At 44.0% G+C, this 26020-nt stretch overlaps 1 protein-coding gene across 1 annotated transcript in view; it reads left to right on the forward strand.

Annotated features, from left to right (window-relative positions):
- LOC126269481 (peroxidase-like) overlaps positions 1–26020 on the forward strand; it is a 188311-nt gene that overhangs the window by 18562 nt on the left and 143729 nt on the right. The window contains exon 2 of the mRNA XM_049973997.1: positions 21523–21624. Within this exon, the coding sequence (XP_049829954.1) occupies positions 21523–21624 (102 nt within the window). The remainder of the gene's footprint in view (positions 1–21522; positions 21625–26020) is intronic.

The following is a 26020-nucleotide window of genomic DNA, read 5'->3' on the forward strand; positions in this document are numbered from 1 at the left end:
TAGGCCGGTGCAGCAACACTTTACCCTTCACCTTGATTCAGGCGGCAGCAGAAAACGGCGCGCTGTGGACGTGGAGCCGTGCGCTGCGGCAGCTGTAATGTTCTGAGGCGTCCTCGAAAATTTGCAAACAACGCGGTCAGGCGTTCTGATTATCAGAACGCGGGGACATCCGTATCAGAGCCCTGAAATCCCGTCAGATTCCAGTGTGAGGTACTCCCATTTACTGGTCTGCACAAACCAATTTGACTCTCAGGAACGACGGTGCGTGCTGGAATTGTCAGACGTCAGACGGCCGACTCAGGACGAATAACTCCACCCTCATGACCCACGATACATCCGAGAAGATATGCAGTTCCACTGTTGGTACATCTGGAAACTGCCACTGGCTCTTTGTCCACCGCAAGATACAGACAACAAGCCTCACCCACTAGAGAAATACATGAAATTCTCCACCAGAGAAGGACCAGAAGACGAGGAAGGCAAAGAATCACAACCACTTTGCACCAAGTGTCTGCATGGGAGCCGAATTCGCAGAAACTAAACTGCTCCTATATCGCATAAACCATTCGGATTACCCTTTACTCATTGAATCGCCCCTCTTGGCTGTTCGTCTGGTTTGCTAGCCATTCCAAACACACATCAGGGTTCGCACATTGTGGGAACAAGTCTCCACTTTGTGTATCCTGAGAGGAGCCAATCAGCGACTCCAAATCTCTATTGTCTGAAAAAAAAATAGACTAGAGAGGTGTCGTTCTCACGGTAAGTATGGCCATGTTTTTGCAATAACATCTACCTAGAAAGAACCACAGATCCTCATCTACAGAGAGCTAACCTTTCTGGGCCCACATTTCCAGTTTCTGAAAGAAGGCTTTTAAGCTTCCCAGACAGTCGTGCCCATGAAATGTATGTTTTTATCGATCGCTAAAAGAACCCGGAGGCTTCCTGGTGTCCGTGGGGGAGGGGGGGGGTTATAGCCTTGTCTCCCCTAAACAAGTACACCAGCCACTCTGGCCACCTCGTCTCAGCTTCTAACATGACACATCGCAGAGTTTTATGACTTCTCCCACCGACTGCACAAAACCTCAGCTTACAGCAGTCTCCCGTAAATAGCTTCCTCCACCGCTTTCCGCCAACTGGCCATCTTCGTGGCCCAGGTAAAATGTTTTGCGAACTGGGGCCCTTTCGTCCAACCCTAAGCGGGAGGAGGAGAGAAGGCTTCTCTTTGTTTTTTTATTTATTTGTTTCTTTTGCAAATTACTAGAACCTCACATCGTTCAGAGAGAGTCCATTGTGTATGTTATATCCTTACAAAAACTGCTTTCAGTAAGTAATAAAAGTTAGTTGTTCACATAACGTCTGCGATCATATTGAACCAAAGCAAATACTTTAGATGCAAGTGTACATTGACAAGACTCTATGTTCTACACGAATGAAGATAGAATCTTGGGGTAAATTATAACTTATACATCAATGCTGAAAGTTTACCTTCGTGCCTGGAGACGCTAGGTCGCTCTCTCTTTCATTACCCAGTGCAAATCGAACCTAAATACCGATAACACAGCAAAAAAAAGATGTTTTGCGTTCTCTGTTTCAATGCCTGCAATTCAGTCACAACTGTGTGGCGACATTTTGGATGAGAGTATGGGACTGCTCCTCCAACAGCTCTAAGCATTAACCGATTTTATTGCCCCACGTACAGAGGGTATCGATAGAAACCCAGAGATAATGCGCGCCGCTACGAAAACTGCCGCCGGCATCTGCAAGGGGCGGAAGCAGCGTCTCACGTGGACTGTGCCTCTTGCACAAAGGTAGGGCCGCTGGACTGCCAGTATTCTGTCAGAGTTCAAAAACTACCTTAAGTAAGTGCAGACTACGGTAGTTTTCATAGTGGCCTTGGGCAGTTATGAACGTAACAGCATTACTTCTATATCAGATGTATTGCATACCAATCATGCGGCACCTTATTTCGATCGCTGTGTTGATGTGCACAATCAATATGTTACTAGATTCCCCCAGAAACCGGAAGCAGTGAACCGTCTAGAAACTGAGTGAGAACATGTAACGGACCGCGTAACCTACGGAACATTTTTGTCCTGCCTAGCTACCCTCCGTCTGTTACTTAAAAATAACAGTATTTGTAGCAAAATTGAAACTGTCACTGTCTAATTCAGGTTTTATTCGAAAGTTGTTGAACTGTAAAGTGGAACAAAAGGATGTTGTAGTAAAATTTTTAAAAAAATACAATTTATAATATAGCGCCAAAAAACGCAATTTCTTAAAAAACTTTAATATTAAAAAAACTCAAAACAAATACGTATTAAATAGCCCTTCAATACTTTGTCGATATTGTATAAAACATATTTCTTTTATACGTAAACAAATTTCGCACTTACAAATAATAACAAGAAACATTTGCCTTTGCTCATGATGAAGAACATTCCATTGAGTACAAAATAACAACAATAATTACATAATTTTTTTATGTTTGTGCACGTGAAATCGGCTGTTTGCAACAATTACACGTAAAGCACATGATTCAGGCTTAGCGAAGGGAGGCTGTCAAAGTGCTCAGATTGAGAAAATCTCTTTAGTAAATGCGCTCAGGTAGCACCTCAGCGCCTCCCAGCTGCTGTGCGATGGACCCACGAGGAGGTGCTGAAAATTAATGGCTCCGAATTTTGTTATGTGAAAACTCTTAAGGATTTCTAAACAAAACAGACAGTGTTAATATTTTACAACTATATTCTTCATTTCTATATATTTGCAGCCCTCCACCGCTAGTGGGTTCCGAATTGCAGCGTGTAGCATGGCAGTTTATAATGGAACTATGCTAGTGCGTGAGAAACAGCATGCTATATAATCCAGTTTCGAATTCGAAGAGGTCGTCTACACACAGAGCACGCTCTCCTTCGGCATTAGAATGCCAGACGGTACACGAGCGGTGCGTCATGTGCAACTATCCGACGCCTCGGTTTCACTGTCTTCGATCATCCTCCATACTGTCCCGACTTGGCCCCATTCGACTTTCATCTTTTTCCAAAACTTATACATGACTTCAGTTTGAGAGTGATGAAGCTGTGCAAGCGCATTTTAGGTTGTGGCTCCGTCAACAAACTCAAACAGTCTACATTGACTGGTTTCTCCTTGGGAGAAATGTGTTCGTCGCCAGGGTGACTACGCAGAGAAATAAATGTTCAGACTCGAAGAATACAGATGTAGAATGTTAATAAAGTTTATTTCTTTAAAAAGCTTGAGGGGTTTCATGTAAAAAATTCCGAGTTTTTACTTTTCAGCATGCCCTAGTATAATAGTAATTGCACGTCTTTAATTTTATCGAGAGTACCATACGTGCACGCTACAGTTTACTCATAGGAAATGGAGGACAACTGCCTGATCACGGATGAAAAATGATCCTTGAGTTTTAATCTCTCCTTTGTTAATGACGATGGCATCCCAGATGCACGCAACCACAATGTACGACGGGTGTTCAGTAAGCAATGCAACACGTTTTTTTCTCGGCCGGGTTCGGCTGAAATAATGTGGAATTTGTAGTGGAACATCGTGGACCATTCCCTAGAGTTTCATGAAGTTTCCGGTAGGTGCCGGCGCTAGACATAGTCTTCAAAATGGCGTCTGTAACGAAACTGCGTTCCAAGCAGATAGCTATCATCTAGTTTCTTTTCGCGAAAAACCAAAGCATCGCAGATATTCATAGGCGCAAGCAAAATGTCTTTGGGGACCAAAAGCACGGCGAGTCATTGGGCGAGGCGTCTCTCGTGATGGGAAAAAGGTGCGCAAACCTGTCCGATCTCCCGCGTACCTGCCGGCCGCCCTCCTGCAATGTTGGAATATGCGGACACACTAGTTCGAGGTGATCGACCGATCACGAACACTTCGCTGCACAACTGGACGCATCTGGTAGTAGTGCTGACACACTCGTCCACTAGTTGGGGTCCTCAAAGGTGTGGGACCACCGGGTTCCTCGTCACTTAACAAAAGACCATAAAAGCAACAAAGAACCATCTGTGCGGAATTTGTTGTGTGTTACGAGTCAGAAAAAAAAGTTGCATTTCTTACTGCGCGCCCCAAGTATTGTTATGTAAAAGATTGTAGACTTCTTGAGGCTGGGTTTTATTGCTGTTGGTAATGTCATTCAACATACGTGATTGAGTTCGGAATACACATTCCATCATCAGATCTACATCTACATCTACATTTATACTCCGCAAGCTCCTCAACGGTGTGCGGCGGAGGGCACTTTACGTGCCACTGTCATTACCCCTCTTTCCTGTTCCAGTCTCGTATGGTTCGCGGGAAGAACGACTGTCTGAAAGCCTCCGTGCGCGCTCTAATCTCTCTAATTTTACATTCGTAATCTCCTCGGGAGGTATAAGTAGGGGGAAGCAATATATTCGATACCTCATCCAAAAACGCACCCTCTCCAAACCTGGCGAGCAAGCTACACCGCGATGCAGAGCGCCTCTCTTGCAGAGTTTGCCACTTGAGTTTGTTAAACATCTCCGTAACGCTATCACAGTTACCAAATAACCCTGTGACGAAACCCGCCGCTCTTCTTTGGATCTTCTCTACCTCCTCCGTCAACCCGATCTGGTACGGATCCCACACTGATGAGCAATACTCAAGTATAGGTCGAACGAGTGTTTTGTAAGCCACCTCCTTTCTTGATGGACTACATTTTCTAAGGACTCTCTCAATGAATCTCAACCTGGTACCCGCCTTACCAACAATTAATTTTATATGATCATTCCACTTCAAATCGTTCCGCACGCATACTCCCAGATATTTTACAGAAGTAACTGCTACCAGTGTTTGTTCCGCTATCATATAATCATACAATAAAGGATCCTTCTTTCTATGTATTCGCAATACATTACATTTGTCTATGTTAAGGGCCAGTTGCCACTCCCTGCACCAAGTCCCTATCCGCTGCAGATCTTCCTGCATTTCGCTACAATTTTCTAATGCTGCAGCTTCTCTGTATACTACAGCATCATCCGCGAAAAGCCGCATGGAACTTCCGAAACTATCTACTAGGTCATTTATATATATTGTGAAAAGCAATGGTCGCATAACACTCCCCTGTGGCACACCAGAGGTTACTTTAACGTCTGTAGACGTCTCTCTGGAGAATAAATTACATCTACATCGATTCATTGAAATACGTCCAGGGATGGATAACCGATAACCAATGGTATGCTTCTGTACTAATTTACCACGTAGGTGAAATCATGTTAAGTTGCGCGAATCTTTCTTGTTCGTTTTACAAGGCACAATCCAAACTGAGCGTGGAGCCCACCAGCCAAGACATAGGTCCACTGACAGGCGAACGTGCCTCACCTGGTATATCAGGAGCAATAAGCTTCTTCTCAGGACCTTATTTGGACGGTACAGACAATGATGCATTTAGTACCCAGAAGCGAAGGTATTACTGGACCATTAGTGGAATAAGCTGCGCTGTTCTTCCCTGCTGTCACAAGCTGAGAGGCTATTCCGCCGCTGTCGATAAAAAACGACACTTCCGCACAGCACGGCAGTGAGCGACGTGCTTCTGTTGGTTACGTAAACTCAGCAAGCGCGGCAGCTTTCCTGCAATATTATCGTCCAACAATAAAAAGGATGGTACTCGACATTGTGAATAGATCGAAGCAGGAATTTAAAGTGACGTACTGCCAATTAGCTTCTGTCTATAGTTCTTCGGGCGAAGTTTATTTAGCTTTTTTCCTGACGTTTCGCCGGTACGAATGGCTGCCATTGTCAGAGACTCACCCTCCATTGCTAACGGCCGACTGGAGTCGAGCTCGCTGTCAGAGAGTATAAGGGGTGCGGCGGAAACAATGACTTGCTTTAAACTGCGCGCTGTGGTTGAACACGGATTACAACAGAGTTGAAGCTAGTACCAGTACATAGTACAGTTGAAAGTATTATCAGTCATTAGGAGTCACTGATCAAACGAACATTCTACGTTCGCAATTGGAACGTTTTCCAAACGTAGTGATAGTGTCGTACGAACGCAGTGATTGACTTTGGTCGTAATCACAAAGTTCCGACACAAAAGTCGACTGCGAGATGGATTCAGCAATTCAGGACAACAGAATATGCAACGCATAACTCGTCATGCGGTAGATTACGAACGGTTTGCACCCTGGACAGCATTGCAACACTAACAGCCGCTCATCTGTCAAGTGCAGCTCTACTGATTCGTCGGTGTTTGCAAGTCCTTAATATCTCGGACAGGCGTCAACAACGGATCCCGCAGCTGGTATTTCTTTCCATACTTATAAGCTCCAAGTGGTGCGACAATTAATCCCCAGAAATCAGTGAGCGCCTCACAAGTTCCACAGACAGCTTCTGGAGGTAATCAACATAATCACATTTTCTCAACTGTTTCATTATGCCTGCTGAGACCAATTTTTATTTATCGGGCTTTGTGAACAAAAAAAACCTTACGTACTGGGAACCCACTAATTCTCATCAAATGCGCGAAAGAACATTTCATAGTTCAAAAATTAAAATGCCTCCGCAGGGTGCTAATGGTCCGCATATTTCTGAGAACGGTGCAGGTGGCACTGCTACAGTACGATCAGATCAATAGATTCCTATGTTGCAACAGTTCATAATGCACGAAATGCATGATAAGAATATCCATATGCAGACGTTATGGTTCCAACAGGACGGGGAACAGTTCTGACAGACAGAACTTCCACGATAGCCTTCCGCATAATGTTTCAAGAGGGTCTTCTTTCCCGGTTTGATGGTGTCATCTGGACCCTGATCGCCGATTTATAGGTCTATGACTTTTTTCTGTAGGGATTTCCGATGTGTTTGCTAAAAGGTCACCAACTAATGAGGACCTGAAAAACAACATTCACGTCAAACTCGAGGCCACAACAAGCGACACTCTTCGCAGGCTAATGGCGAGTGTGTGTGTCCCTGCCGACACATGTATCGTCAACAATGATGCATACATAAAAGAAAATTTGTAAAAAGTGACGTATCTAATTAACTACTATGAAGTGTTCTTTCGAACAGTGCACACTAACAGCGTGGAGCTGTACGTGTTCGCAGTCAAATAAAATGTTTAAAACAGATCATCGTCTCTGCTGCACGCTGTGTTTAACCGCCGCCCCAATGTCTGAGAGCTTTTTCCTGTCATTCGCTGCAGCAGGGGACTGCAACGTCCGTTTCCATAAAGGTTTATTTCTTTCTTGTAAATGTGTTGTCATGCTCGTGCATATCTATGGCTTACCTGAAGAAGCGAATACGGTTGCTCTTCTCCACAGCTACAGCGGCGAATTTTTCTGTGTGCTCGGTCTTACACAACGCAAGCTCCGATTTCTCCACCTGTTCCAACTTGGCAATGGATCGTCCAGCCATTTCGATATAGACATGTGCATGATATGCGGTATATTCCTGACTTTGCAAGTGGATCTGTTTTGACCTTTTCTGACTTTAGACACATTTTGATCCTTTGTCATTTTGTAGATAGTCTTTACCCTATTTTCGCGCAATGTACGGCGGATTCTGTCCGGTGCTTTTGGATGGTAGGAACGCCATACCCTACATTTCTTCTTCCGACCTGTCATTTCACAGAGTGTTAACGTTTCGTGACACTTCTTATGCAACGGGCGGATCACGCATTGCTCCTCAGAACGCATTCCAGGTATTGCATCTTGCGCCCGAGGAGCTGTGGCTGACTTGTTCATCTTGTGCGCTTTACGAGTGTATTTATCATTCCTGTCTTTTGGCTTGGATGATGATTTGACAGTTTGTGCAGGTATCAGTCCATGTGTGTCGGTTTTCAATACATGCTGTGGCCCACGTTGTCAACATTTCTCGTAACAGAACGACTAGTAAGGGTAGCTGTTAGTCTTTTTGTTTCACCGTAGTAAATTTTGTGTTGGTGTGGGTACTGTTCAGATGTCTTGAGGAGTCATGGAGTTGTTCTTTAACATGGCTTCTCAAGACGAAGATGTCAATGTACCTATACGCACCTTAGGTTTACTAGGTGCCAAGTCCACCGCCTGTCTTCCGAAACGTTCCCTGAGGAAATTGCCAACCGCTGAACTATGTAGACTACTCATGGCGACATTTTCTAGCTTAACAGGGTTTTAGTGGCCACTTATTGTTTGTTACATGTTGGCTTCTGTCTAGGGATCTTCGGCCGAAGTTCATTTAAGAATTTTCCTCACGTCTCGCCAGCACTGGTAGCTGGTATTGTCAGAGTTTCACATTTCATTGCTGGTGGCAGACGGGAGTCGACTTACTGTTATTACATTTAACTGCCTTCTGCGGGAAGATTTTCCGTAGGGCCTCGGCTTGACGTCACCTTAATCGGGGAGATATCTGTTAAAATTTGCTTTTAGATGAGAGTTGTGTTGGTATAGTTGTGTTACGTATTCTTGTTAGTAATCGAGTAGGAATTTGTGTCTTCTGTACTTAGTTTGTGCGGTTTCGTACTGTTCTAAATTTTTGTTGAGATCTTTCTTCTTCTTTCGTTTCACCTTCTTTGGGATACGCTGGATCAATCATTTCTTTGTGCTTTGTTCTTTTCTTAGCGCCCAGTATTTCTTCATTCTTTCTGTGGAACCGTATGTTTTAATCTTTAGTATTAAATTTAGCTGTTCGATCAATAAGTGAATTTTCTGAAATCCTTAGTTCTACTAGGTCTTTCTCAATTTCTTTAAACCAGTTGAGTTTCGTTTTGCGGTTACGAAAAAAGTCAAAGATTTGTTTAGTTAATCTGTTGGAATTCATTCTGAGAAGATGAACATAAAAGTTTATTCTCCTTTTTCGCATTGTATCTGAAAGTTTTTCAATTTTCTTCTAGAGAGTTTCATTTTTGATGTATTTAATCTAATTGACTTGAAATTTTGGCAATATGGTTTTTCTTAAAATTTTTCATTCCTTTAGCTCAAGTTTCACCTTTTGGCCTTTGAAATTTATGTTTAGTGTTTCTGCTGCATACAATGCTTCTGGCTTAATCACTTTCTTTTAATGTGTAATTTTGAACCCCCATGAAATGGATTTTTTGTTGTACGTATTTTTTGTTAGTTGGAAGGCCAATTCAAGTTTATTTTTTCTGGATTCCATTGCTTTGCTTTCCCCAGCATTCCAGCTAATTCATTCTCCGAGATTTTTGAATTCTTTTCCTATTTCAATCTTCTGTTCTTGAATTTTGAGATATTTACATGAGTGCTTGATGTTTGTCAATATCTTAGTTGTTTCTTTAATTCAAGGATTTGCTCCTGTGCTTCTTCCATTGTTTCAGCAAACCGGGCCATATCATCTACAAAAGCAATGCAATTTACTTCAAGGTTCTTCTTTTTGCAACCTATTCTTATACCACACTTAATATTTGTGTTCCGTTCTCTGACTACTTTCCCAAGCGCATAATTGAGAGCATATCCCCCTGTCGCACTCCCGTTTTATTTCAAAGGGTTCCGATAGTTCGCCCATAAACTTAACTTCCGAAAATGTATTTGTAAAGGTTGTTTTATAATATTAGTTGTTTGCTTATTCAAACCCATTTCTTCCAGGACTGATAATAGAGGTTCTCTGTCAATCGAATCATAGTTGATTTCAAATGGATCTGAACACTATGGGACTTAACTGCTGAGGTCATCAGTCCCCTAGAACTTAGAACTACTTAAACCTAAGTAAAGTAAGGACATCACACACATCTATGCCCGAGGCAGGATTCGAACCTGCGACCGTAGCGGTCGCGCGGTTCCAGACTGTAGGGCCTAGAACCGCTCGGCCACTCCGGCCGGAGAATCATAGTTGAGATCATTATGTCACTCCCTAGCAATTTCGTAGTAATTGCGCGCCAGATTTAAGAATGTCGTACTCCGAGTTTTGACGTCAGCGACAGTATGTAGGTTCAATGTCGAGAATCGTTGGGACGGGACAGAACACCACAAAGAGTCGAGCTCGCGGCAGAAGGTTATATGTACTTCTCGCGCTCACGAGTGAGGGCTTTTCCCTGTTCATCACCGTTGTGTCCTCAGCTTGCTACCTGCAACGATCGTTCGCTATGACACGGGATCCAGTATCCGCTTACCTCGAGGCTTTCATCCATCGTGTCGCAACTGTTCTCGTGTTTTTGAATTACTAGGGATTTCCTGAATAATCCTGTCTTTACGACGCATACATGAACCACAGCACCTCGGAGACGAGATAAAACACAAGGAATCCGTCCTGAGAAGGAATGGGTATTCCACCAGATGCGTAATAAGTGTCACGAAACCTAATACTCGGCAACACATTGGAAAAAGAATTGTCGGATACGCCCTTTCTACCATACATTCGTGGCGTCATGGACAGAATCTGCTGTATATTGCACAATCATAGCGTGCATACTATTTACAAAGTTACTAAGTGACTAAGAAGATCAGAGAGTGTCTCAGATCAGCAAAGGACAAAAAGACTCACTTTCAGTGTTGGAAATATACCGCATACCGTGTATATGTGGAAAAGTCTCTGTTGGGATGGCTGGACCATTCGTCAACAGCGCGATCACTGCACACACACCGTATTGCTGGTTGGGAGGAGAGGAGAAACCGTCCTTGGCGGAAAACATGCAGTGAGAGACATACCACACAATTAAATTCGCTGACGCAGAGATTCTCTCTGTGGACAACAGCTACCACAACAGCTTGTTCACGGTAGCCTTAGAAATTCATAAACGTGAGAACAGTTACAACAAAAAGGAAGAAAACATCAAAGTAAACGGTTCTTGGATTCGTGAGCTGTAGTGAACGACCTCTGCGGATAGCAGCAGGAGAAGCAAAGCGGTAATGCCAGGAACAAACCCTGAAATATTGACACAGGCGCAACTCCAGTCCGCTATCAGCTGTGAAATGAGTACCTTTGACAATGCCACCAATGTGTACTGGTGAAACGTTGAGAGGTGGCAGAAGCCCCCTCTCATATTTCTATCTTACTCTGAGTAATTCGATTTTCCTCTCTAATTGCATGCGGTGAAAAGTTGCTATTCCTCCACACGCGGTCTTCCCACGCAGCGTCTCTCATCACCCAGGTGGTCCGGTGACAGGCGGGCTCTGCTGATCTTGAGAGGGTTAAGCCGACGGGTGTGAGGGAGTCAAGTGAATGCTTTCCAGATGCCGACATTGTCATAAGAGCGGCGGAGATACGCCCGCAAGGCCCTGAAGGAGCGGCTGGGCTAGAGATTCCGTTACTTCGCAGAAACTTAGAGAAAACACTTTCTGGCGGGCTACCAGCGAGGCGTGGGAATGTCTTGTGTTCACAGGCAGTCTTGGCGGGCAAATTCTCGCGTTTTTTGCAATATCGTAACTGTGATTGGCATATGCTCAGGGCATAGCTCCGTGACGTAGCGAAATTGGCGCTTAGAATCTCTATTGCTGGAATGGTAGTGCTTAGGCAATAGAGGGGAATTTTCCGCCGGTTTTCGAGTTGCTGATTGGAACGTTTAACCACGTCCACTGTCGTGGGGTCGGGAATGTTCTGTGTTTGGTTTGTACGGGTGCTCTTGAAGGGAGTTGGTTCTCGCCTTTCGGTCGGAGTAGGTTACAAGACTGAGCTCTTGCTGCTCTGGACAGCCTGCCTTCTGTTGGCTGTCTAATATGCTTTTATTTGATTCTAACTGTTTAACGAAGTTACTAAAGTTTCGACTTCAACGTAACTTTCCAAGTACAGTTGGCAATTGACCGTTCTGCGTACAAGCGGCCTATGTTGTCTGTCTTGGGCAGTTTTGGCTAAAGTTGACTGTATTGGAGTTACTGTGTGACTTCGCTTTGATAAAATCAATCACTGTACCGTCAGTGATTGTGTGGCGAGCCTTCTTCGTCTCCCTCAGAGGCGCATTTTGATAGGAAGTCATAGAGTCTGGAACAACCAGACCAGGACAATTTGTTTCGGGCTATTCGCGACATTATCATCACCACGATGGGACGTCGAAGCAACCGCCATCGCTTCCAGTACGCCAGATCGTGTCCTTGCAGTTAAGAAGACAGCTTGGTAATATATGTCAGCAGCACCGGCAGACTAGGGAATTTGCACTGTGATAATCAGAGCTCAGCAGAGCGCGCCTGTTCGTCTTTTCTAACTTTGTTCCGTCTTGGGTGTTCATTGTCTGAGTTATCACTACCGTAGTAGCAATTAATGTTGAGTTGGCTGGGTGTTTCTCTTAAGACTTGTGTTGCAAGGAATTGGCTCCACATACCACTTGGTCATAAATGTCACAATCTAGTTTATGGACAACTTCACCTTCACAGCATTTATTTGAGTATCCCATTTGACGTATTGTAAATGTTTCATGTGTTTTGTTTATGATTTTGAGTTTAGTCATAATAAACCAAATTGTTATTTTGGACAGAACTTTCATTCTGTGTATCGGAAGAGCAACCCTTTCATTTCTCACTACGTTACTGAAACTTTCCTTTATTTAATTAATGTCTATCAAATTAAATTATTGCATTTGCCAAACTCTTTTCTACTCCACTTACAGGGTCGATTACAGTCAGTTCGCGTTTCTTCTTAATCCATGTGCAACAGCAAAAGTAGGAGTTAGAAAAGGGAGGGCTTAGAGCATTATTTCCATATGAAGATTCGAGAGGAATTTAGTGTTAAATACACAGCTAGCACTAGCACCTCGCAAAGTCAGGAAAATCGCTAAACAAACGTCAGCCGAAGATCCCGAGACAGAAGTCCTAAAGTCACAACAGTTTTGAACGTGCACACAGTCCAAGGTTTGTGGAATGAGTCTGTTAACAGCCGTGACTATCTCAATCCAGCATCTGGACACGACATTCCCACAAGTACCGAAAACTGGTAAATTGCGGGACGGTAATATCCTGAAGCTCACGATACGGGGAACCGGAGAACAAGCAATTAGTGGGTTGTTATACGTCTCTGTGAAGTCGGCGTCTCGTCAGCAGTGCTGCCATTATACCGTACCACTGGAAGACGAAGCTCATCAGCTTTCCTGTTTTTTTGTTGCAACCACCACAATTCGTGTTGGCCGAGAGGTACTTCTTTCTGGTAGAACCTACTAAGTTTTGATCATAATTCTTGAACTGCGTCCATATTAGCGACATTCCTGTACAGTTATCAGGGCTCGCGTTAGCTGCCATAGAATTTTGTAAAGTATAAACCAATGCTAACAACAATGTTAAATTTTACTTCGACACACGCTGACGCCACAAAGATGCCAAGCTCTATTGTCTTACGACAGTTACAAGCTTAAAAGATAATGGCACACGAAAAAGTGTTACTATGTTGCAGAAAGGCCAGAATTGTTGTGACACTCATGTCAGGTTTGCAGCCGGATATTCTAGTCAAATTGACACAAACCAGTTCGAAGATACTCAGTAACAGCAGAGTCTCACCTGAAGGTGATTGCCTGGTGGATTGTTGAAATCTTGAGTCAACTTGATTGGAAGATCCGGCCTCAAATCCGAGAAGAATATCACAAGTTACTCCACCGGGTAAGCACACGTAGTGACAGGTCATTACTGTTTTTCCATTAGGACTTTATGGTCAAATTAAACGATATCCATTAATGAAAAATAGCCTTGCATACTAATAAAGCACATTACAGGCGCCAACAAAGATGAAATTATTTATCATTACTGTTATTCCCTTCTTAAGTGGTAATCTCACTCAGTTTGATACGCAGTACGCTTTAGATGAGTGCAGTGTCGATAGAAATATCCTCGCTGCAGTTACAGTTCCGTTTCGACAACCTGGGACTTCGATTCAGCACGTCACACCTCTTTCGATTCTCGGCACAGCAAAGCTCAGTGGGCCGAACCAACCGACAGTCCACAATAGTGTGGCTCACACCTTCCTCCACAGTACACTGTGATGATTTTTGAAACAGAATGCGTATCGACGAATAACTAGGCTATCAGAAACTGCCTGCTGCTTACTTTCGTTAACTGGGGGGTTCATTTTCAGTAATAAAGAAACTTCGGCCGCCGGAAGTTGAACTGACTGACTGATTATTTGTGCGTAAGATCTGACAGCTAATTAGAGAGCGAGGTGGTGCAATGGTCAGCACAATGGACTTGCATTCGAGAGAATGACGGTTCAAACCCGCCTCCAGCCATCCTGATTTAGGTTTTCCTTGACTTCCCAAAATCGCTTCAGGCAAATGCCGGGATGATTCGTTTGAAAGGGCACGGCCGACTTCCTTCCCCACATTTCCCTAATCCGACAGGACCAACGATCTCGTTGTTTGGGCCCTTCCCACAAATCAACCAACCAACAGTTACTAAAGATACGTGCGATCGGTAATAGTTTACGGTAAATTTTTTTGTCTCGGTCACAATATAAAGCTGTTTCATACCACCTTTATAGCAAAGTCCCTAATGCAACTGGTATAGTTAAGCATATTGTGAGACGTAACCAATAATGGTGCTGTCGATCGCGTTGGCAGTACATTGGACACGTTTGAGCGCCTTAGAAATTTTCTGTTTCCAGTGTACCACTATTTGTATCTCCTCGCAATCTACTTTATGAAACCAATTGAATTAGGTGCTATGATATGAAGATGGTTGATCAACAACTGAAAGTGGTTATCATTAGTTACTCAGACGAAGATGACGTCTATTGTGTAATAAAGCACATTTTTATTTAACACTTATCAATCATGAAAAATTAGTTATATGGTGTTACACCATTTACGTTAATCAGTAAAACTGTGATGAACTACTGACGATGCCAGTAATGGTAGCTTGTCCTCATTTAAATACACAAAAATCCGATGTAGGAAATAGCAGACGTTTCGCAGTACTGTGCACACTTTATGTGCGACAAGGTTAGCTGCAATCCCATTTAGACTGGCAGTATCATTATGTTTACATCAGAGAAAGGTTCAGATAGTTCAAATGGCTCTGAGCACTATGGGACTTAACATCTGTGGTCATCAGTTCCCTAGAACTTAGAACTACTTAAACCTAACTAACCTAAGGACATCACACACACCCATGCCCGAGGCAGGATTCGAACCTGCGACCGTAGCGATCACGTGGTACCAGACTGTAGCGCCTAGAACCGTCAGAGAAAGGTATCAGCAGAGATAGCTATTAAGTCCGCTCCGCCGGCCGAAGTGGCCGTGCGGTTATAGGCGCTGCAGTCTGGAACCGCGAGACCGCTACGGTCGCAGGTTCAAATCCTGCCTCGGACATGGATGTGTGTGATGTCCTTAGGTTAGTTAGGTTTAAGTAGTTCTAAGTTCTAGGGGACTGATGACCTCAGAAGTTGAGTCCCATAGTGCTCAGAGCCATTTGAACCATTTTTAGGTCCGCTGCGGTATTGTTTAAACTGAAGTGCTATAGCGGTGTCGCCTTCTACACGAGGAGGTAATCACTGCACCGTCTAGCAGGTTGCGACAAGAACATAAACACGGCATACGTTAGGCTAGTATTGTCCTTTCAGTTGTTTCCTACTGCTACCACAGCTATATTATACCATAAAAGTGTCTTCCGACATTTCAGTTGTAGGCAGGATTTACGACTTAGGTACTTAAATGATACTACTGCTGAAAGGGGTATGAGAGAGTCTTTTTTTTCTATATAACATCGTAAGAATGAGCGAAGTTACGTAACGTACTGCCTGGCAAACAACAGTCAACAATCAACAAAACAGTATCTGTCGATCTAGCTTTATGAGCACCTGAAAATTAATAGCGTACAGAGAAACGACGCTCATTTTCTGTTTCCATTCGATCGGTGTTCGTTAGTTGATTTCCAACAGACCCTTGGTGACTGTGGATCGTGAAGTGATCGTAAAAATTTCATGGCGCCCATCAAACGTGGCACTCTGTGGCAACTTAATGCAAAGAATGATGAGGGATATTTTGCACTGACTCTGATAGACATGCTATGACAAACAAGTATATTTTACCTGAATGTAAGGAAACGACATTATAACTCCGCGGACTATTCAACCCCAAAAGTACAAGATTTACGTTTACAACCAGCAACAGAAACATCATATTCGCGTTTCAGAGTTCTTGATTATGTGAAAACGATTTTGTGCTTCAGGGGAGCAGAATGTCCTTGAATTTACAGTGCGAGGAAGTGAAAAGGTAAGGTACGATTCCATAAGCTGACAGGCCATAACATTACAATCACTGCTCACCGCGACGTTGGATGTCTCCTGGTGGCGTTGTGGGCACGAGACACGGTGGCAGAAGGCAAAAAATGGCTCAAATGGCTCTGAGCACTATGGGACTCAACATCTATGGTCATCAGTCCCCTAGAACTTATAACTACTTAAACCTAACTAACCTAAGGGCATCACACAACACCCAGCCATCACAAGGCAGAGAAAATCCCTGACCCCGCCGGGAATCGAACCCTGGAACCCGGGCGTGGGAAGCGAGAACGATACCGCACGACCACGAGATGCGGTCTGCAGAAGGCAGATTACTATCACACAAAGCCTGGGAACGAGTATCTCGAAGCGGCAGATGTGATCGAATGCACACGTGCTACTGTCGTTAGCATCTATTGAAAGAGGTAGAAGGACAGCGAAACTATTACTAAGCACTAAATCGTTGGTCGTCCACGACTCTTCACAGAACATGGGTTTTCGAGGCTTGTCTGCTCTGTAAAGTAAGGTAGATGGTGATCTGTGACATCTCTTCCGAAAGAGCACAACGCTGGTGCACGGTGTTTCGAAGCACACCGTTCATCATCCGCAGACCACCCCTGCGTGTTCAAATGTTGACTCAGCTACATCGTCAGTTACGATTGCAGTGCGATTCGACCGTCAATCAATGGAACTCTTGGAGCGAATCACGTTTTTGCTGCGCTAGATCGATGGTCGCCTCCACAATTGCGTCATCGAGGTGAACGGCGGCTCGAATCGTGCTGCGCGGCAGGGGTGAAGGCTGGTGGGAGCTGTATGATACTGCCGAAGATATTCTTCTGCGCTTGAATGGGACCTGGGGTAGTAATCGAAGACACGGTGACAGCTACGAGCCACGTGCACCCTTCTATGCTTGATATCTTGCCCGACCGCGATGTCATCTTTCAGCAATATAACCGTCCGTGTCTCGGAGCCAGAACCATGTTATAGGGGTTTGACGAGCTCATTGTGAACTCATGTTGATGTCTCGGCGACCACAGTCGTCTGATGTAAATCCTATGAAATCCATCTTGATCGCAATCGGGCGCAATACCAGTTTACACAAATCAGCGGCCCTTTATTTACGGGTATTATTTGACCTATCCGTAGGCATCTAATGCCACATACCTCCTCAAATCTACCAGCAAACGCTGTCGGATCCCCGATACACAGATACAGTGATGCATTTCGTCCCAAAGCCGGACAAACAAACTATTAAGCAGGTGGTCATAATGTTTTGGCTCATAACTGTAATCACATCTCATTCAATTAAGTGTAGCAACCTACGACTCCCTCACTTCACTACGCGTAAGCACGCAGCCCGATTCCTGTGAGTGGAGTGAACACGACTTAGCAATACTGAGCTAACCTCCGCACATAATAACTCCACCACGAAAACTGAAATGTTCTCACCCGATTTTTTATTCATGGTAAAATCTGCATGGCAACATTGGCCTACAGCAGACAAAAGCAATCATCTTTCCAAATATGGTCATCTCAAAGCAAGGAACTGATCCAAAAAGCTCAGTGATTAAGATGTAACTCAGTAATGGCGAGTTCTCTTTCACACAAAGGAATACCACATGGGCAGCAACCAGTGAACTATTTCCATTCGTCGAAAGCAAACTGACTCCGCAAAGATTTTTAATTGTATGAGCGGTGAAGCAGAGAGGTTGTTGCAGAGTTCGTACCAATTAATGGAAACTGACTATAAGAGACCTGTGTAAAGCATGACGAAGAGAAATATCACAGTGCACTACAAATAGAGCATAATGGGTAGAAATGGGAGCGTCGAGTAAAGAGGTACCTTATATTGTTTATGTCCTAATCGTACCACAAGACATGTGTCGTCCAATAATCGCAGCATACTTTGCTGTATTTCTAAAGTAATCTACTACTTTTCTCACCATCTAATGTAACCGTTAGTTACTCGTTCATAGACTATATTTACGATGAATGTTACGAAGTAAGCCGGCCGTTGTGGCCGAGCAGTTCTAGGCGCTTCAGTCCGGAACCGCGCTGCTGCCACAGTCGCAGGTTCGAATCCTAACTCGTGCATGGATATGTGTGATGTCCTTAGGTTAGTTAGGTTTAAGTAGTTCTAAGCCTAGGGGACTGATGACCTCAGATGTTAAGTCCCATAGTGCTTGGAGCCATTTGAACCATTTGTTATGAAGTAAAACCTGTCAGCAAACACACACACACACACACACACACACACACACACACACACACAAACAAACACACAAATATATATAGACGGTGTTTCAAAACCTTTGCAGAAATGTGTAGGATTGATAAATCACATTATGGAGAACAAAATATTCGCCGATGCTTCCTGGCGACGCGAAGCGTAGCTTAAGACTGGTTATGTCCCTCAGAGGCAGCAGGGAGTATGCGTCTGAGATATTCGTATGCAATTTTAGCAGTAGATCTTCGAAAGCTCTTTTAAATTTTGATTCTAATATTGAATTCCCTATGTCTTCCATATCGACTCCTGTTTCTTCTTCTACCACGTCATCAGACAAGTTTTCCCTTTTTCAATGTACACTTTCCACCTATCCGCACTCTTCTCTCCATTTAACAGTGTAATTCCCATTGCATTCTTAATTTTGTAACTCTTGCTTTTCATTTCACCAAAGAGTGTTTTGACTTTTCTCTGTGCTGAGTCAGTCCTTCCAATCATTAATTCTTTTTCGACTTCTTCATATTTTTCCTGCAGCCATTTCGTCTTAGCTTCCCTGCACTTCCCATTTCTTTCATTTCTGAGTGGCTTGTATTTCTCTATTCCTGAATTTCCCTGAACATTTCTGTACTTCCTTCTTTCATCGATCAACTGAAGCGTTTTTCCGTAATTCACAGTATCTTCACAGATACCTTCTTTGTACCTACGTTTCCAACTTCCGTGATTGCCCCTTTTAGACAAGTCAATTCCTCTTCAACCGAACTGCCTACAGAGCTACTTCTTATCGCAGTTTTTATAAAAATGCTGAGAACTTCAAGTGTATTTCATCAATTCTTAGTACTTCCTTATCCCACTTCTTTGAGCAGTGATTCTTCGTGACTAGTCTTTTAAACTTCAGTCTACCCTTCATCACTGTTAAGTAGTGGTCTGAGCTTGTATTTTCTCCAGGGTACGCCTTACAATCCGGTATCTGATTTTGGAATCTCTGCCTGACAATGATGTAATCTAACGGAAATCTTCCGGTATCTCCCGGTCTTTTCCAAGTATACCTCACTCTCTTGTGATTCTTGAACGGAGTATTTCGTTCGCTATTACTAGCTGAAATTTATTGTAGAATTTTGCGTTTAGATCGTCTATCATTTCTTCCATCTCTCCTGCACTCTCTGCCATTACAACCATGTCATCTGCAAATCTTACACACTCCTACACTACTTCCGGATATATATTGAACACGGTTGGTGATAAACAACATCCTTGTGTTGCACCTCTTCCCAGTTCAATTTCTTCACTCATCACACCTCCTATTCTTACTCTTGCCCTCTGGTTCAAATAGAAATTTCATATTAGCCGTCTATCCCTCCAGTCAATTCCATGCTTCCTTAGGATTTCCATCAGTTTGACCCATCTGACACAGTCAAAAGCCTTCTCAAGATCAATTAACACAACATACACCTTCCTTTTCTTCTCTATGTACCTCTCCCCTATCACTCTCAGTAGCCCAATGGCATCTCTAGTTCCCACTCCTCGCCTGAAACCAAATTGTTCATTTCCTACTACGCAATTAAGCCTTCTGTTGAGCGTCCTCAGAAAGACTTTGGCTGCATGCAATAACAGGCTCACTATTCTATGTTCCTCACACTTTTTGCTGTTCTCTTTCTTTTCTATAGGTATTACGATACTTTCTGTAAAGTTTCCTGTCATGTATATTTGATTACACAATTCAGTCAGCTCCCTTTTCCCTTCTTTCTCCAATGACTTTAACAGTTCCGCAGGAATCTCATAAATTCCCATTGCCTTTCCATTTTTCATCTCCTTCATAGATTCTTCAGTCTCACTAGTTAGTATTGCATTTCCTATGCCATCATCTGCAACTTTATCTTCTTCCTATATCCCAAGGTCTTCTTCACTTGGTCGGCTGTCTGCAGCGTATAGCAATTCTATATATTCTTCCCATCTTCTCACTATTTCTTGGGGTTCACTCACCATTTTACCGTCTGCTGCCTCTACTTCCTTTAGTCCATTGTTGTTTCTCTTTTCCCTGAATATCAAATCCATTACTTCTTAGTACATCAAATCATATTTTCCTTCTTTCTCTAATATCTCTGTCTGTTCACATTTTTCTGTCAGCCATTTCTCCTTTGCTTTTTCTGTCTCCCTTCTTAAGTCATTATTTAACCTCCTGTGGTTGCGCTTCCCTTTTCTGTGTTTACAGTTTTCCATTTCCTGCGATCATCAATCTTGGTTATCATATCTGGTGTTACCCATTTTTCTTTACTTTTTTCCTCTCCTTGACTCCGAGCGTTTCCTTAGCTGCCTTTTTGATCCCATTTTTAAAACGATCTCATCTTCCTTCTGTACATTCCATTTCCTGTCTTTTCATCATGATTTCACAATATGCATTTTCTTTTTTCACAATAATTCGAATATAGCTACTATTTTCATCATCGTCAGGCATGCACAGAAAATTTTTACTATTCTGTACACTAGTAATAAACAGTGTATAATGGGCAGAAACAACTGAACTGGTGACTTTACAGTGGCGCCGAAACTGCGCGCGAAGGGTGGTAAAGTATGACGCACGTAGCAAGTGGCTCACTCCGTCACGTCTGAGGGTTCCCATTCGGCTCGTGTAAAACAGGGGTGTCCAGCCAACATCCCATGGGCCCCATGCGACCCAAAGCAAACATCTATCACACGGCTGAGAAAAAAAGAAATTCCATATAATTCTTTTTATGTAAATGTATGATAAATTGAATGTTTTCAATCTGAAACTCCTGCCACACACTGCTATTGTCATTGATCAATACTGTTTTTTTTTCTTCTTCAGATTTTTCTCAGCAGTTGTTGTTATGCGCGGCACAAATATACCCGTCTTCTTCTAATGTGTCGCAGGTCAGCTAAAAGGTTGGATACCCTGTTGTAAAACGACTAGCAGCGATTCACATAACAAGCTACACAACTGCTACAGTGAGTCGAAGACGAAGCTCTGCGCTGCTAGTGTGGAAGGACGAGTAAGTCCAGTGCAGATCAGATCGCTTCAGCAGAGATCTGAATGACACGCCTTCCCACAAACCGAATTAACAATTTGTGAGCGAGAACGCACTAATATCATCGTAAATGCACCCACATTAAAAATGAGTTCCGCCCCATGTCGTCAGTATGAGGCTGAGAGGCATGACGTGTTGTGCTTTGTGTTGCAGGACCAGCTGCAAGGTGTACAGCAGCAGCTGCAGACGGCGAGCAACCCAGCGCTGCAGTCGGCGCTGTTCATACAGCAGGAGCAGCTGCTGTCCATGCTGCAGGTGAGGCTCGCTGTCTCTCTGGCTTCCGTGGCACACACACACACACACACACACACACACACACACACTAGTCTAGCAAGCAGCCACCGGCTTAGTCCCAGCAGATTACCTCTGACAACGTCCTACCTTGCCTTGCGTGTGGCGTGTAAATGGAATGGATACTTGCAGGTATGGGGTTCTCTTTGTCTTCCTGCAGACTAATCTCAGAATATAAGGATAGCTTTGCGACTGACAGACGGCAGTGGTAGGGAGTGGTGCAGTGGCCCGCGATTGGCGAGGCTCTCTGTGCACGAGAAGTAGTACCAGTGAAGTTTTAATGGTCACATTGAGAAAAAAACAAGCTCACCATGAAACTTGTTGATGGTGTAGGTCCTTCACTACATCCTTACTCTTGCACAGACCGCATTTTTCGAAAGGATGGGTGACTTGGCGGAGACTCTACGCTACAACCAATTAAACCATTTGACCATGCAGTCACATATCTGAAAATTTCGCAATTAAGGCTGTCGATTCCAAATACAAATGGGGAAACGTGCACGAAGTTCAATAGCAGTTACAGCACACTCATCTACTATAGTATTTTTAAAATGAGGTTATTAATGAATAAAACGTGTAAATTTGTTACTGAGCTTCCACGGAAATAAAAGTTAACATTGAATAACTTAACTGCTTGAAATAAACTTCGATCAATTTGAAACAATACGGTCGTTAATCCAACTGGGCAAACTTACTGCAAAACCAGTTGATTAAAGCAGTGTTGTACGTAATCTCGAATTGCGCGTACAAGTCGATTACAAAATTTTGTATCGTGCATGCTGAAACAAATATTCCCTACAATTAATGAATTTAGAATGCGTGAATGACTCTGCTCAATGATTTTTACAGAGCATTGTTAATACAGTAAAATGTACTCTGATTACTGCAAGATTGAAATGATCTTGAACACTATATAGACGCCGTAGCACGCTAGCACCTACCCTGATGAGCCAAAACATGACCACCTGCTTAATAGCTTGTTTGTTTGTCTTTGGAACGAAATACATCACTGATTATGCGCATCACGGTTCCGACAGATTGTTGGTAGATTTGTGGAGTTATGTGGCATTAGATGGATAGGCACAGGTCATATGATTCGCGTAAGTAACCGGCCGCTGATTTGCATACATGGTCGTGGCGTCCAATAGCGAGACAGATGGCTTCCACAGGACTCACATCAGCCAATTTGATCGCCAAGACATCAACGTGAGTTTACTATAATGCTCCTGAAACCACTGTAACATTGTTCTGGCTCCGAGACACGGACAGTTACATGGCTGAAAGCTGAGATCCCCATGGGGAAAGAAGCCGCGCGGTCTTGACACGTCTTCCACTGTTCGCGTGGTTCCCCCTCCCTCCCCCCTCCCCTACGTCCCACCGTCAGAGGTTCGAGTCTTCTCTCGGGGATGTGTGTGTGTGTGTGTGTGTGTGTGTGTGTGTGTATGTGTGTGTGTGTGTGTGTATGTGTGTGTGTGTGTTGTCCTAAGCGTAAGTTAGTTTAGGTTAGATTAAATAGTGTGTAAGCCTAGGGACCGATGACCTCAGCATCTTGGTCCCATAGGAACTTACCACAGCCATGGGGAAGACATCAAGCATGAAGGGACGCAGGTGTTTCGCAGCTGTCAGCGTGTCTTCGATTCCTACCACAGGTCCTATTCAAGCGCAGCAGAATGTCTTCCGTAGCGTAATACTGCTCCCACCAACTTGCGTCCGTGGCGCGCTGCACGTTTCGAGCCATCGTTCACCTCGATGACGGCGAGCTAGAGTAGTAACAATGCGATTCACCCGAAGAGCCGACACGTTTCCACTGACCACGTTTCCATTGATCGACAATCGAAATGCAATTATCCCTTGTACACTGCAATCGTCGTTGGGTCAACATGTAAATACGTAGGGGTGGTTTCCTGCAGCGCTCCATGTTCAACAATGTACGATGAACGATGTGCTCCGAACCACCTGTGCGAGCACCAGCATTGTGCTCTTTCGGGAGGTATGTGACAGATCACCATCTATCGTCCTTTACAGAACAGCCAGGAATCCGAACCCCACGTTCTGTAAAGAGTCGCGGACGTCCAACCATTTAGCGCCGAATGGTACTTTCACTGTCCTAACTCTTTCCATAGATCACAACAGTACCACGTGAGCATTCGACCAGCTTCACCGTTTTCAGCCGGCCGGTGTGGCCTAGTAGTTCTAGGCGCTTCAGTCCGGAACGCGCTGCTGCTACGGTCGCAGGTTCGAATCCTGCCTCGGGTATGGATGTGCGTGGTGTCCTTAGGTTACTTAGGTTTAAGTAGTTCTACGTCTAGGGGACTGACTATCTACGTCACATAGTGCTTAGAGCCATTTGAACCATTTTTTAACCGTTTTCGTGATACTCGTTCACAGGCTCTGCTTAAGAATAATCTACCCTTTGTCAAAGTCGCTTGTCTCAGTGGACTCCCCCGTTTCCAACTCATATCTTCGCTACGGTGATTCCCCGGATCGTGTCTGTCTTTTGATACCGCCTCACGTGCACGCAACGCCAACGGGCGGCATTCAAAGTTACGGTGAGCTAGTTTGGCGGATCAGTCTATTTTTGGATGAAATAAACAGAACGAGAAAATCTTGAAAATAATGGAAACTCATAATGAAATGTCAACTGTTGATACAACGCTGTAATACTGTACACAAGGCGATGAGCATGTGACAGTATAACAACACATGCAAATTTCTTTCAGTACTTAACTGTTTTCAAAAGAGACATCTGAATTTACCGTTTAAACTACTGATCACTCTGAGTGGCAGTTCATGGACTGTGCGGCTGGTCCCGGCGGAGGTTCGAGTCTTCCCTCGGGCATGGGTGTGTGGTTTTGTCCTTAATATAATTTAGGTTAAATAGTGTGTAAGTGTAGGAACTGATGACCTTAGCTGTTAAGTCCCATAAGATTTCACACACATCTGAACATTTTTTGAGTGGTAGTCTTGGTCAGCGACTACCGTGATGCAGAACTACTCAATGTCGGACGTTTATGACAACTCGCTAATGTTTTGGAGTGAGATAAAAAGCTCTCAGTGATTTTTCTCAGTCAACTACAATCCACGAGTGTGAAGCCTGCGAGAAATTCAGATGGTCTTCAATCGCGCCTCTAAAATGCACGCGAGCCCCATTTGCGAATCTCCCTCATGGCTCAAACCTACTACTAGCGACGCTTTCAGCACTCTAAGTCCCTCTGCGATCAGCTGGTGCACTAGCACACACCACATTTCAAAGTCATCGTCAGGAAGACATGTCCGTCTTAACCATATCAATTATCATTGTACCATGGTATCCCTGTGATTACATTAGTTACAAATTAAGTTTTCAAGTTGTGAATTATTTGATTAAACGCACTTGATCCAAACTGCGCAGGAAAGTATAAATCTCACTATCTTATTACAAAAAGAAACTCATAACTGTCATTTTGTTGAGTCGTTACAACCTTAGTTATACAAGGCGAGTTATCTAAATTGTTCAAACTGCAGGAAACTATCTCTGAGACGATAAGCATCAAAAAGGTCACATGGACGTATGGGCGGAGATGCGATCCAGTGGACGCGTATCCACTTGAAGGTGGAGATAAAATATCTTCGACACTGACCTCGAATCACAACGGCGCAAGTGGCTCTCCAGCATGGAGTAAGCCAGGCAATCGTGTGAACATCATCCACAACAGTCACTATCTGAATCACGTACAATGCATGCAGGCCTTATTTCCACTGCATTTGCCACCACGGTGATGGTTTTGTCGTTGGTTCTCCACGCAGGCCGCTACGGTGACGCGATTTCTGTTTTCCGACTTGTTTACAGAAGGTGTTTCTCCATTGGGGCGGTCTCGTCAACTTTCCGACCACCGACCTGTTGGCAACGGAAAGTCCCCACGGTGTGGTGGCAGCGAACCATCAGCACCAGTTCAGTCTCAATGTGTGAGCAGGGATTGTTGGCGAACGCCTAATGGGACCGCACAACGCCTGATAGGCAAATACGAGCTTCTTGCGGGTGACTCTGTCTCCTCTGCTGAAAGACGTGCGTTCGGTGATGCCAAGAGTAAAACGTCTACTATAGCCCGATTAAAATCACTTGACAGTGAACTCCCACAATTGATCAGTTCACTTACGATTCCTCGTCCGGCCGATGTGGCAACACTGTAGCGGCAACTGACAGATGTTAACTGTTAAGTAATTTTAGTCGGACTATAGATGATGGTGCTTCAGCACACTGCCCTCTTGGGTGTGGAGCTAACACACTAGTACAGACAGTACATTTCCACTAGCCTAGTGTTTTCTCAAATGTGTTGCCAGCCACTGAAACCTACACTGTCAAATACTTTGTCCCTCCACC

The sequence above is a fragment of the Schistocerca gregaria genome, chromosome 1 (assembly GCF_023897955.1).
Source record: "Schistocerca gregaria isolate iqSchGreg1 chromosome 1, iqSchGreg1.2, whole genome shotgun sequence".
NCBI classification, from domain to species: Eukaryota; Metazoa; Arthropoda; class Insecta; order Orthoptera; family Acrididae; genus Schistocerca; species Schistocerca gregaria.